General features: G+C 44.7%; 1 protein-coding gene across 3 annotated transcripts in view; it reads left to right on the forward strand.

Annotated features, from left to right (window-relative positions):
- Nucleotides 1–13,084, forward strand: part of LOC147799415 (ATP-binding cassette sub-family C member 8-like) — a 48,854-nt gene that overhangs the window by 21,056 nt on the left and 14,714 nt on the right. For 2 of the 3 annotated variants that reach the window (XM_087135920.1, XM_087135918.1), the window contains exons 7-17: nt 2,339–2,473; nt 3,501–3,663; nt 3,982–4,022; nt 4,424–4,672; nt 5,623–5,775; nt 6,226–6,301; nt 6,905–7,010; nt 7,483–7,581; nt 10,878–11,043; nt 11,672–11,812; nt 12,415–12,634. In XM_087135920.1, coding sequence (XP_086992046.1) covers nt 2,339–2,473; nt 3,501–3,663; nt 3,982–4,022; nt 4,424–4,672; nt 5,623–5,775; nt 6,226–6,301; nt 6,905–7,010; nt 7,483–7,581; nt 10,878–11,043; nt 11,672–11,812; nt 12,415–12,634 — 1,549 coding nt within the window. Of the gene's footprint in view, nt 1–67; nt 224–2,338; nt 2,474–3,500; nt 3,664–3,981; nt 4,023–4,423; nt 4,673–5,622; nt 5,776–6,225; nt 6,302–6,904; nt 7,011–7,482; nt 7,582–10,877; nt 11,044–11,671; nt 11,813–12,414; nt 12,635–13,084 lie in introns of all 3 variants that reach the window. The other variant, XM_087135919.1, reaches the window with a different exon arrangement.

Raw genomic sequence — 13,084 nt, forward strand, 5'->3', positions numbered from 1 at the left:
TGCCGCAAGGCCTTTCCCTTCATTTGAGCCTTCCTTTTTAAAAACTGTCCTCTGATCTGTCGAACAGGCTGCTATTTATGACAAGGCGCTGCGACTGTCCAGCCATACGATGACAGGGGGCGCTATGACCATGGGCCAAATTACCAATCACATGTCTGTGGACTCCACAAATATCCAGACCTCGATCCAGTACATCCAATACGTGTGGGGCATACCCTTTCTGGTATGTATGGGTGTCCGGGACTGCATACGACACATAACGTGCCAGCTCACTCTTCACTCGACCGCTTTTAACATGTCGACTCTTGCTTTGCTGTTCACAGTTCACGAAGGTTGCTTTTTTTTCCGCTTTCATCGTTTTTCTGAAGGTGTACTCTTCCGGCTTGAGGACATGTAAACAGGATCTGGCTATCTGTATACACGGGCGCGGCTGTTGGGTCAAAAGATCAAGTGTGCCTCAACTTACCTCCGCAACTGAATTCGCTAATCCCTCATTCTGTTTTGTACATGCGCGGGAAGTGGAAGAGGTGGACCGTGTATTGAACTCGAAATTGGCTGCTCTCACGGGCTCTGATAGCAGATATCACTCTGTGGGCATGCCCGGAATGTGGCAAAATTTGTGGTTGCGGTAGGAAAGATAGCACAGATACTGTACAAATGACTCCAGTGAACTGGTATTTGTGGCATTGGCTTGACATTAATGGTTGGCTGCAATGTAGAACTCGCTTTTTTTTGAAAGTCCAAATTTTCATTAAACGGCAAGTGGGTAGCAGGTAATCTCATGGTGTCCTTTCACATTTCCGTCACTTTTCACTCCTAATGTGATTTTCGTTCGTATCAGATGGTATCGAAATGGTAGTTACATGTAAGGAGCCACATTGCACCCTGTACGGGAGACCAAGACGGTGTCCCAACTAGATGGCTAGGGCTTGAAATTACACACAGGTCTATGATAGCGGCTGTAGCTGCTACCCATACAGTCCGGTGCACTTTCAAGCCGCAGCCAATTAATTCGGACACAGCCACAGAAAGCACAGGATGTACTTGTGCACTGGTTTGCATCTTAAAAGCAGCGAATGCAGAGAAGAAGTTTTGAACTGAACTTGCACATCCTAGTTCTGGCACATGTTGGGAGTGGCTCTGAGGCATTTCTCAATAAGCCTTTAGCGAGTTCAATTTAAATAAAATCTGATACACTGTGGCATTTTATTGCACATAAACATACTAATTTGACTTCCCCTGTCTAAAGACACTGTTGCTATGCCTTGTGATTCGGGGCAAGCCTATGGCAAGCCATAGCGACCATCATCTCTGGAATGGACTGGTCCCTTTGTGTCCTTCTTATCCATTGAGAACAGTGTATTGTTGCAAGGCGTCTCTTATGTAACTAAGCAAAAGCTTGCCCCATATCACAAGGTATAGCAACAGTGTCTTTAGTATGGAGAATTCAGAGTGTAATGTTTGCGTGAGTTTAAAGAGTTTGGTGTACCAGATTTTATTCAAATGTAACTTGCAAAAGCTTATTGGTAAACAGAAACCATAATGCTTGACATGCTTTGAAATTGATAAGATGCTTGCTTTTTTTTCGTAAGTTGCTGGGCATGCAAATGTCACTGAGCTCTGAAGAAAACTTCACAAGAATGTTGACTGGCTTTAGTCTTGAGCACCTCTCTCCATGTTCCTGAATAGCTTGTATTCATAAACGCGGGGGAATGCTTTACCAAGCAGTGATTTCCGTTTGGCGATCCACCACTCATGGGTTCTTGTTTATGCATGTCCAGCGCAGAATACGCCTGAACAATTTCTCACACCTGGGGTCTGCTTCTCAGAGCTCGCTGAAGCACAGAAATCTGTAGAGCGAGCAAAATTTCTGCTGAGCAGAAACGGGTTACCAACTAAAATGTCGTGCATTCTATTTGTCTTTTGACTGGTTCGCAGCTGATTTTTTGCTTAGCACATAAATTCTTGAAGTGCTGTTAGGGTATTTGAAGATGCTGCACCAGTCTACTTGGCATTCAACTGTTACCTTATCCTCTGTGTCAAGGGGATTTACTTGCTCATGGAGCGAGTTCCACACTAAGGTTGCATCCAAGTCTGATGTCTATGGCAAGCTTTTTAGGTCTTCACCGATTAGAGATGTACACTACAAGTGACAGGCTGACAAAAGACACTGCCGTAGCCCTAGACATTTGGACATGACCAAATCCCGCCTAATACGGTACAAAAGTACCTGGGGGGATTCAGCCGTGAAGTACCTCAACTTGACATTGGCTCTCATGCCTTCCATGCTTTGCGCTCACTTGAAGTCGGTGTTCCCTACCGGTATTTTTGCCATCAGATCATCGGCTACATGGTGATTCTGTACTTTGAGCTGGGAGTGGCTTCCCTGATTGGCTGCGTCGTCTTCTTCATCACCATACCGATCCAAGCTGTCATAGCCAGGCAGACGGCCAAATACCAGAAGGCTATCATGGTAAGCTGCTTTACCAACTGTATCCAATTTTCTCGTAGGGCTGCTGAGCTCGGAAGTTTGCGAAGCATAGGAAATATTTGCTCAGTGAGAAAAAGGTAACCAAACCCCAAAACTCATGGTTGATATACATGACTGCAACCTGCTGGTTTTGGCATAGTACATAGATATGGTACATCTGGCCTGCTCTACGAAAGTGAGCACCCCCTCGTCGGTTGAAACGGGCCATGTTGGTCGGGAGTGTTCATTTTTCTGGTGGCAACGGGCCCCTAACAAGTGCATCTCATTGTTTGGGAACAGCAATTTCTGACCAAAGGAGCCTTCATTGCTAGGAAAATTGCACCCTCTCATGGTCCAGCTGGAGGCTCGTAGGAACTCTCAACATTTTTCATCCACATAATGCCCGTTGTTATCAGGACACCAAACTGAGTGGCGCATCAAAACAAAGAGCTCAGTTTGCTCTTCTGCAATTCGGACTAAAGCTCACGAGTGGCTCTGGAGATTTCTTGCTCATCTTCACAGAGCAGGTCACAGATGAATGATTTTGTAGACGATAATTTCTGCTTAATGAAACTGATCTCCCCTTCATGCAAATGGATCCTGGCATTTCGAGTGGTTGCTTAGATTCCTCAGTGTCAGCTCCAAGTTTGATTCAGTTCACTTCATGTAACTTTCGCTGAATTTTGGAGACATGGGAAATTGAACCCCTCTGCTCTTCCTTTTTGATTATAGTGAAAGTTCTGGGCCCATCCTCCCGATCTTAGATCCCCCTTGTGTTCAGGCCACCACCCACCTTTTTGCAAAACTGCCAAATGTGGGAAAAAAAAATGTTGGGGCTCTGAGATTTGGTAGATTGACAGTTCAAAGCATGGAGACATTTTTGACATCCAAACAGCACAAAATGTAGACAAAATTCCCCAAGCCCTCTCCTTTTTATGAAACTGAATCGCTCTTGTTCTTCAAATTGGTCCGGGGCCTCGGCCAGGTTGTCGGCCAGGCGAATTCAACACACGCACTCTTGTTCCCTCAGGAAAAATCGGACGAGCGTCTGAAGCGAACCAACGAGTTGCTGCAGGGGATCAAGCTGATCAAGCTGTACGGCTGGGAGGACATGTTCTACACGGCCATCAAGAAGGTCCGAGGCCTGGAGATCCTAAACATGATGAAGGCAATGGGCTGGCGGATTCTGTTGAGTAAGTTGGCAGTGAAGTTTTTGTTTCACTGGTTTCAACGGTCGGCTGAAATTGTGTGATACAGTCTCATAGGCTTCATGTTTGGCACTAACCAGTCTCTGTGCATCGAAAATGCCCAAAGACTTTTCCCGTCAAGCTTTTCTTGATGATATCGCTACAAGTCTTACTATACCCGAGCAGAGTTGACCAAAATTTAGTGACAATGGTCATTTATGCTGTCAAGTATTCCTTTTATAAGAGACCTTGTGTACAGGATTTTGCTGTCCAATTTGTTCATCTAAACAACTGTTTTCATTTTTATTCCATTGCCTAATCTAGCAACCATTACCAGCGCCAGCCCACTCATGGTGACTCTTGTGGTAAGTTGTGCTTATAATAAAAAGCATCTGCTGGAATTGGTTTTTAGAGAAATTTCTAGGGAAAGGTAGAGTCAATTCATCGTTGATTGATATCCAGTGTTGTAGTCAAGATCTCTTGAGACCATCACAAGACCCCCCATACCATCACAAGACCTCCAGTCTGAAGTCAAGTCACCAGCTGTGCTGATGAATTACGACAAAAGCTTTGGTTTGCCATTGTTCATCCTGTTACTTTTGACTGATCCTGTTCGTGGTCTTGCTCTTGAGTCAAACCGGCTGTGAAATGGTCCAAAATAACTTGGCTCTTCAAGGGTTTGTGGATCCATATTTTGAGCCGTAGCGTAAACTTGTCTCAAAACCACTACTCAGATACACACAAACTGTACTCTGCTCTCTTGTAGTCTTACGGCCTGTACACCAAGCTCACCGGCCTGCCGCTGACCTCGGGCGTGGCCTTCGCCGCCCTCTCCGTCTTCAACCAGATGTCCCTCCCCCTCTTCCTGATGCCCATGGTCTTTGTCATGCACATCAACGCCGTGGTCAGCACCAAGCGGCTGCAGGCGTTCTTTGAGGCCGCTGAGATCGAGACACTGGAGCTGGACGAGGGGGACACCGAGATCGAGGCTGGCAAGGGACTCATCAATGAAAAGGTAGATGTCTTGTCCTCCAAAACGTGCCAGGCTTGCACTGAAGGCATTGTTTGCTATCAAGTTGTTTTAACCCTAACCCCCCCGGCTTTTTACCAGGAACCATCCTGAATCCTCCGAAATCCTCCAATTTTTAACATAAAAAATTGCATTCAGCCCAAATCCTCAAAAATCCTCCGATATTTCTTGAAAATGTTACCTAGAGGTGTGCTTAACAAACCAAATCCTTCAAAATCCTCCGGCAATTCCTGTCATTGTGTTGAAGCAGTGCGAATGGCATTCTTGAGCAGTGCGGTTGATTCAAAAGAAATATCAAGCTAAATTTGTGCTTGACTAAGCACAGACAAGATAAGGTCTAATTCAAGACCTTCGAAATCAGCCATGCAATTTTTCCACACACCCTGAATCCTCCAAATTCCTCCAGTTTGTGGAAGAGGATTTTGGAGGATTTGGGAGGGTTAGGGTTAACATTCAATTTCATTATGCACAGTCTCAACACCTGCTACGGAGGACTGCTACTACCGCACCATTGTTTTCGAGGATTAGTGCATACCACGCATACAGTCTATTCACCATGCAGCTGCTGGTTCAATGGGGCCTGCTGCTGGACAAAGCCCTCCATTCAGGGCATACCACAGCCCAGCAGTCGCAGTCAAAATAATCCCGCCGTGAAGGGGTTAAACATCTGTCTTGTGATCATTCTTTTATTTCAAAAATGGCTATTGAGTGGACAAAATCTCAGTAGTTTCAGCAGAGTAGAGAGTACTTTGGTCGTGAAAACTTTAAACAGCTGTGACAGTTTGAAGTCTTCGACTTCTTCTTATAATTAAACCTTTCCAAATTTGCTGCCCAATTGGCATTTCTTCTAGCTTTGTTTATAGTTACTTGGTTAATATTCAGTAGTAAAATCATTACTCGAAAAGTACCTGATGACATCACTGTTTGTCACCCAGGTTGCCGTGCGTCAACCCAAACGCCATCGTGCAGAGGACAGGCAGAGGTTGCTCTCGTCAATGGAGGACGAGGAAGACGGGGTGATGGAGGGTATCCACAGCGTCTCACGTTCGCCAGTGCATCCCAGCATCCCGGACAACCTTGCAATAAGGGTGAGAAATGCATTCGCCCAAGGCCCCGTCGCTGATTGGCGAGCTTAAACGACCCATAGCCTGTTGGTCGATGCACAAATGTAGACTTGTGCGTTCAAATCGATTCAATAGCTTGGAATGCTTTTCCTGTTTGTGCATTTGTGATGTGAGTCGACCCTGTGTCAGAGGTCATAAGAACAACAAGCTTTCTCTCTTCTGTGACTCGATAGCTGTTTGTAGTGTTGGGAAATTTACAACTAACATTGATCATAAAATTTATAAGTTGACCATAAAGTTTGTAGAAATCATGGATGTATGTACCATTTGCTGAGAAGTCCATTTTGAAAGTTGCAATAAATCACTGCGCAACCCTTTCAATTTTAGCTCAGTACAAGAAAAGTTACTTGAAGATCAGCCGGTTGTTTATTGGAACTTGGGTCAGGTTTCCTTCCTTCCTCATTGCCCTTGCAGATCCAAGGGGACTACACATGGGACCAGACTGCCAGTACACCCACCATCAGAAACATCGATTTGGATATCCCAGTTGGTAGGTGGTTTACATCACAAAGCCCTGTTGTCTAATCGGTACCCCAGGTGTGAGATTTTTCCTGATTTCAGGATTTTTTCATCAGGATTTTCCTGATTTCAGGATTTTTCAACCAATCTCTTCTATTCCAAATCTGAAAAATCCTGAGTTTACCATCAAGGGTTTATGTATAAAACATACAGAACCCAAGACATGGGTATTTCGGGGTGCCTTCAGGCAAACACAAATGCATACCATGTATCCTCTTCTACTGTGGGGCACTTAATATCCCTCTGCTGATTATTTTGTGGCTAATTCACTTTCCTCCAATCTCGCCCCTAGTATCCGCAGCATCTAATCAGGGGGTTCTATTGTGTGTTCCAGTCAACAGTGTTTAGTTAATAGAACCTTCTATTGCACGTGTAAGATTGCATGAATTTCTAAACACAAGGTGATGTCAGCATGTAGTAGGGGGACTTTATTCAGGTGTTCTAGGAAACTATTAGTGTTTCAGATTTGTCAAACAACGTTTCACATGACGTATGCATCAGACACTTGTAACTGCAAGATTTTATTTCTTTGTCACGGCATTTTATGTCAGCAAATTCTTTGTTTCTGCCACAGGAAAACTGACCATGGTTGTGGGTCAGGTCGGCTCAGGCAAGTCCTCTTTACTGTCGGCCATCCTGGGGGAGATGACCACAGTCTCGGGCCGCGTCCAGTGGAACAGGTATGCTGGCCTGAAACATGCAAAAGATTCTTGGCTCTTCTCAAATCATTCCTCGGTCAAGTGCTTTGGACAAAGCCTTTCTAAGCAGTTGTCCCTATCTTGCGTGCCAGATCGCCAGTGATGACCTTTTTTTGAATTTCAAGCATGAGCAGGGAAAAGAAGCTATAAATCTTTTCATTCCAGCAAACATAGCCAGCCACGTCATCCTTGTCAAATGTACACACAGGATTGTTTTGAATAGTGCATCTAGTACAGTAGTTGAAGTGGCACAAGACAAGAAGCCCATTGTGTGCCTAGAAACAGTCAGTCTGCCTACAGGGAGGATTCAAGTTTAGTTTAGAAGATAACCTCACATCATGGTCTGTCTGCAGTGAGGATGCAACTTGTTCAGAACATAACATCACATGATTTTACTTTGATGGGAATTGGAGTCAGCTGGTACGCTTTCCCAACTTGTTCCCCATCCATTCAGGAAGTACAACTCCGTGGCCTACGGAGCACAGAAGGCTTGGCTGTTAAATGCTTCCCTCAAAGAGAATGTACTCTTTGGCAACCAGCTGGAAAATGACAGGTAAAACATCATCTGGAGTGTAACCACATCATCGTAGAGTTTCAAGACTCGAGATGTTACAGTGCATAATTAGCCAGGGAAGTTCACACTATGAATTCCGCTCGGTTAAACTGCAGTTTCTTGGTTAAAACTGGTGTATGCCGTCTGATCACTCGATTTAACCGTGTTCATTTTCGGTTAAACTTGGTGCAGCAAAAATACAAGGGTAAAAATGGGGTTGTTTCTGGAAACTGGTAAGGAGCCCTGCTCATTAACTCTGCTGTCAGTTATGTGGTCGAATAGCAAGGCCGGCTATTCCGGTTAAACAGGGATCTTCTAGGGAATCCCACTCTGCCCTCAGTTTTGTGGAGCATAATCCCCAAGGCCAGATGAGTTCCTTGTGCTTGGCGATCATATCGCATTAATAGGCCGCCCTGCCCTAATCCCTAACGGTATACTAAATAACTTTTAATCACCACTGATTGATACAAGTGGGTTCTTTACACTGGTACTCAGTTCTTCGTAGGCCTATCCTGTACCTGAATGTATCAGTTTTCCGGCTTCATGTATCCCATGTATTTCAGGATACAGACATTTTATTTAATGCATCGAACGATGCATTAAATGCAACGAACTGCAGAACCGAACCCAAAATCATCTAACATGGCACTTTCAAACCGAACCGCCCCACACTGTTAGGTTTGAATGGTCAGCTTTGATAAGACATGACACTGATAGCAAACGAAATGCATGCAGTTGCAAGAAACATTGAGAAAACACAGACAACGGAAACAGGAAAATAAGTTATACCAGCGCTAGCTCGGGACTGTACATGCGCACGTGCAAGTACATTTACATGTATTATGTACATGTACAGTAAACTTACATGGCCCCGCATCACAGGATGGTGAGAATTCAAAATCAACCTCTCCAGACACGGGTATCGTTTTTATTCAATCAATTCAGTGCTTTATATGTCAAAAATCAGTGAATTTATCATGTAAAGTTACAATGTACATGTACATGTAGGTATGGCATTTTGGCCGTATTACAATACTAAATTCTCATTACATTTGTGCTGATGTATATTCCAAAAAGCATTATACATGCAAATCTCCAAGATGCACGCTCTTACGCTCCATACTTGGCCAATAAAATTAGAAATGGACGTTCAAAATGAATTTTGATTGATGGCAACTCCAGAGGAAAATGTATTTTTTCACATTCCGTAGAGGTACGGTTCCATTTGCATGTTACGTCTTTTTCATTCTTGCTATTGGCCGACACGATAATGAAAAGGATGTTCTAAACTTGGGGACCGGGGGGATCGAGAGAGATCTAACCAGGAATTCGCCGTAGACTGTGGATCAAAAAGTGCCATGTAAGGTTTAATTTGAAGAAGGTGAGAATGAGTTATTCCTTGAATAAAAATATACTGACGGCTGGCCAACGCAAGCCGGTCAAGGTGATCGTCACCTGCCGCAATATCTGTTCATGTCTGCATCCGCCCCTGTGCACCTTTTTATCTGCCCCGGCCCGTGCACGTGCAGAATAGCTTGCCTTCGATATTACGTGTCACACGGCAGTCAACTGTGTATACACATGACATGACCAGCTCAGCGATTCAGCACATGGGCGTGGAACTGCAGCTGTACCAAGCAGTCGGCCCATTAGCCGTGACACTGTCCATTGGAGAAATTGTGGAACAAGGAAGTTCGTCCTCAAAACTGGGATGAATTATTCCAGATTCCGGTATGGTTTGGATTACCAGGTTCTTGCCAATTTGTTGGGGATTATGGGCCGGCGGTACCAAGGTGCTTTGGGGAGTTTTAATCAGTAAAAGCTTCTGCGCTCTTGACGAATGGTTAACATCGACTATGGGCACCGCCATCTTGAATTTTAGCGCTAGCGCTATTGATTTTGTGCACACAGAAAACAGTCACTTCTGATTAATTGTCATTAAGGACTAATGAACGGTAACTATACCAATAAAACTTCAGTTGTTTATTATAACTTAAACTACTCCGGACACAGGTATCACTTTATTTGATCAATTTATTGCTTTATATGTAAAAAATCAGCAAATTTATTGTGTAAACAAAATACATATCCCCCAAACCGCGCCTTTTTTTTTAATCAGGTAAAAAGTGGATTTACCCAACAGGACACTGCAGTTTGTAGCACACCATCTCTCCACCATTAAAACATGGTTAAAACGGGTGACTGTCCATTTGGACTGTCGATGGACCAGGAGAGGATGAAGGATTGAATAACAAAGTGTGGTGGGTTCAGTTGAAACACGGTTAAAATGAGTGAACATTTTGGCTTGATCTATGCAGTTGAAAACAGGGTTCAAATTAAGGTGGAATACATTTTAACCGAGAAACTACATTTAACCCTATTTTAACTGATCTAAATTTCATAGTGTCATTGGATCATATAATTTTTGAATGCTCTGCATATATTAATAATTCAACAAAATACTTTAAGTTGTGTATGTTGTCATTAACCCTTGAGGTCTTGTGTCAGGGTTTCTTCTGCCCATTTATTGAAGTGTGAGGTGGCCCACCTCAGTGATTTTAGTGACCACCTCAGGCTGTTCTGTTGAATTTTACCACCTTGCATGTACATGTAAACTACACAAAGATGAAAGGAAAGGCATGGATATTTTGAAATAGATCAGCTTTGGATCATTCAGAATGGTAAAGAGGGACACAGAATGCAAGATCAATTTATTTTAGGAGGGAAATTTGTAGCAAATTTACTATCAGACTTTAAAATACTCCCTTTTCCTTTAGGCACTAGAATTCAGTCAAAATTGGTTTAACCCCCCTCACACATATCAATGCCCCGGGGGAAAGCCTGCCCTATATCCTTCTGAAGCCCTCGGGTTATTAAGGGGTTAGGGTTACTCAGGGTCCATGTGAGCACGGTGGCATTGGTCAAGTTTCTTGTATCTAGATCGAGTGCGTATGCGTGCAACTGGTGAAGAGAGATTCTCACCCATTGTTATTCACACCTTGGATTTGCATTTGAGTTAGGTCACACTGTGTTGCATGCCAAATTGTGTAGCTAAACACTGACTTGGATCCAGATAACCACATTTAGCGGGCTGCTTTTGTGACAGATTGCTTCAGCAATTTTGTTGGGGTGTGGTCTTTATGAATATTAAGATAGCAATACATATCAAACAGAGTTACTTGTCCTATGTTCACGTACTTTGATATATCTAATCACTCGATACCTGTAAAGATTTGGTAAAAGTGAACAGCTCAGAGGAGTGCAACAATAGCAGCTCCTGATTTTATTTCGGCCAGGTACAAGAGGGTGATAGCGGCCTGCTCGCTGCAGCCGGACATCGACATTCTCCCTGGTGGAGACAAGACGGAGATCGGAGAGAAGGGAATCAACCTGAGCGGTGGGCAGAAGCAGCGTGTCAGCGTAGGCAGGGCCATGTACAGTTACAATGAGGTCGTCATATTGGTGAGTCTGTCCATCTGTCATTAATCATGAGGTGTAATCAGGGGCACTGGGGGGATGGTGGGTGACGTGCTTCATTGCCCTTTTGGGGGCCAGCAACGTGGGCATTTTCTTCGTGTAACTTGACAAAAGAGGCGGCCTGTTGATGATGGTACCCAGTTTCATCCACTTCAGATGGCTTTGCCAGAGTTGCATGATTTCAAATCTCTGACAGTCAGCAGATTTCAAAGAAATTTCTGCCCTTGGCGTGTTTAATTTCCTGCTAAAGTGGTCGCTCACCCCCCCCCTCTATTTAAGTTGGTTGTAGTGATGACACAGGTGCAGTAGCACACAAATATATCATTGTTTGAGAGGCTGTCATTTGATGTGTCTGAGGACGTGTCCCAAACGGGCTTCCAGAGCTATGGCTAGGTCTATTGTCTGCACGTCTCCTCATATTTCCTGTGGAGTGTAGATCTAGTCCTAGCTCTAGACAGCAGATTTGGATACAGCCTTAGTCCCTAGATTGCCAATTTTTTTCTACCGTCCAGTTTGAAGTATAGAATCCGGCGCCTCTCTGAGGTATCTTTCACTCTGTTCCTCCGTGGATTTTATTTTCATGCCGCCTTTTCATTGGTGTTCTTCCTCTCAGGACGATCCCCTGTCCGCCCTGGACATGCATGTGGGCAGTCACCTTTTTAAGGAAGGCATTGAGGACTACCTCATGAAGAAGAGCAAGCGCACGGTCATCCTGGTCACACACCAGCTGCAGTATGCCGACAAGGCGGACAAGGTCGGATTATTTGACTTTGGTCAAAACGGTCCAAAGATTGGTGTGACCGCTTGGGAAAGCCTTGCCTGAATTATTTGGTCGTGGGTGGAGATAGCGATTTTATCTCTGAAACTGCATGAAGCCACTGGCTGGTAGGCACTTAAGTTATTTAGATACGATTTGTACAAGTGCTCTACCATGCGTTGACCATTATGCTGTAACCCATCAGTACCTTAATGGCACAATGGCTTTGTCTAAGCAGATTACAGAGACTTTGTTATCTCCTCTGTAATCGCCCCAGGCGACTACCAGATCCTTCACAGTCCTGCAGTCCTAGAACAAAGAAGGGAAGGTTTAAGCATGGAAGAGACGGTCCTTTTGATGGGTACTTACCGTGCTAGTGCACAGGTTTATTAACGTTTGAAGTGAGGTGTATTGTGTTTGAATTACTCGTCTTGCTCGTGCACTGGGAGTGTGCATGAGCTCAGTTGAAAACCCTCCCCCCCTCCATTTCCTTCACCAGAGACCAGTGAGGGTATCCTTCAAATTTGGGCAGATAAGGGTGTGTGACTTCCTGTAATCTCGGCAAGGTTTTGCTCTGTGGTTTGTACTCTCTGCCACAGATCGTTTACATGAAGGACGGCCAGATCCAGCACCAGGGAACGCTGGAGGAGATCCGGGAGGAGAACCCAGAGTTGGTGGCCAACTGGACGGCCACAGCCAATGAGGCGATGGAGGAGTCAGAGTCGGAAGGGGAAGAGCAGGTCAAGGAAGAGCGAGCCAAGCTGGTGCGGCAGGTCTCCAGCATCATGGAAGAGGAGAAGAAAGCCGAGCTGGCCAGATGTTAGTCTGGGGACCTTCTCATTATGATTGTTGTAATACACAATGGAGGGAGACACCCCCAGGGCCCAGGCCTGTTAGGGAAACCCCACATGAAAGTTGAAAGCTAAGCCTTCCCAACCTTATTGATCCTAATTGGCAAGCGAAGCAATCTTTCCCCCAAAACGAAGGTAGAAATAAACAAATGTACTTACTACTTTGCCTCACTTTCAATTTATAAAAACTTATCATTTGCAAGTTATGAGCTTTGGTAATGGCAATGCTACGTTCCTCTTTTGCTTGGAGTTGCCCATAGGGTAAAGTTAGCAATGGGTTGTTTTTGACTGGAAGGAATTCTGTACCCGTGTGGGGGCAGGACTGACCGGCTGTGATCAGCGGCCAAATCTCATCAGCCACGGTCCCAGGCTGGATCTTCAGTCTGCCTCGTCTGTGACAAGCCTGCCTCGTCTGTGA

This window comes from Acanthaster planci, linkage group LG04 (assembly GCF_054643075.1).
Source record: "Acanthaster planci isolate LZ-2023a linkage group LG04, COTS_SCS, whole genome shotgun sequence".
Classification (NCBI taxonomy): Eukaryota; Metazoa; Echinodermata; class Asteroidea; order Valvatida; family Acanthasteridae; genus Acanthaster; species Acanthaster planci.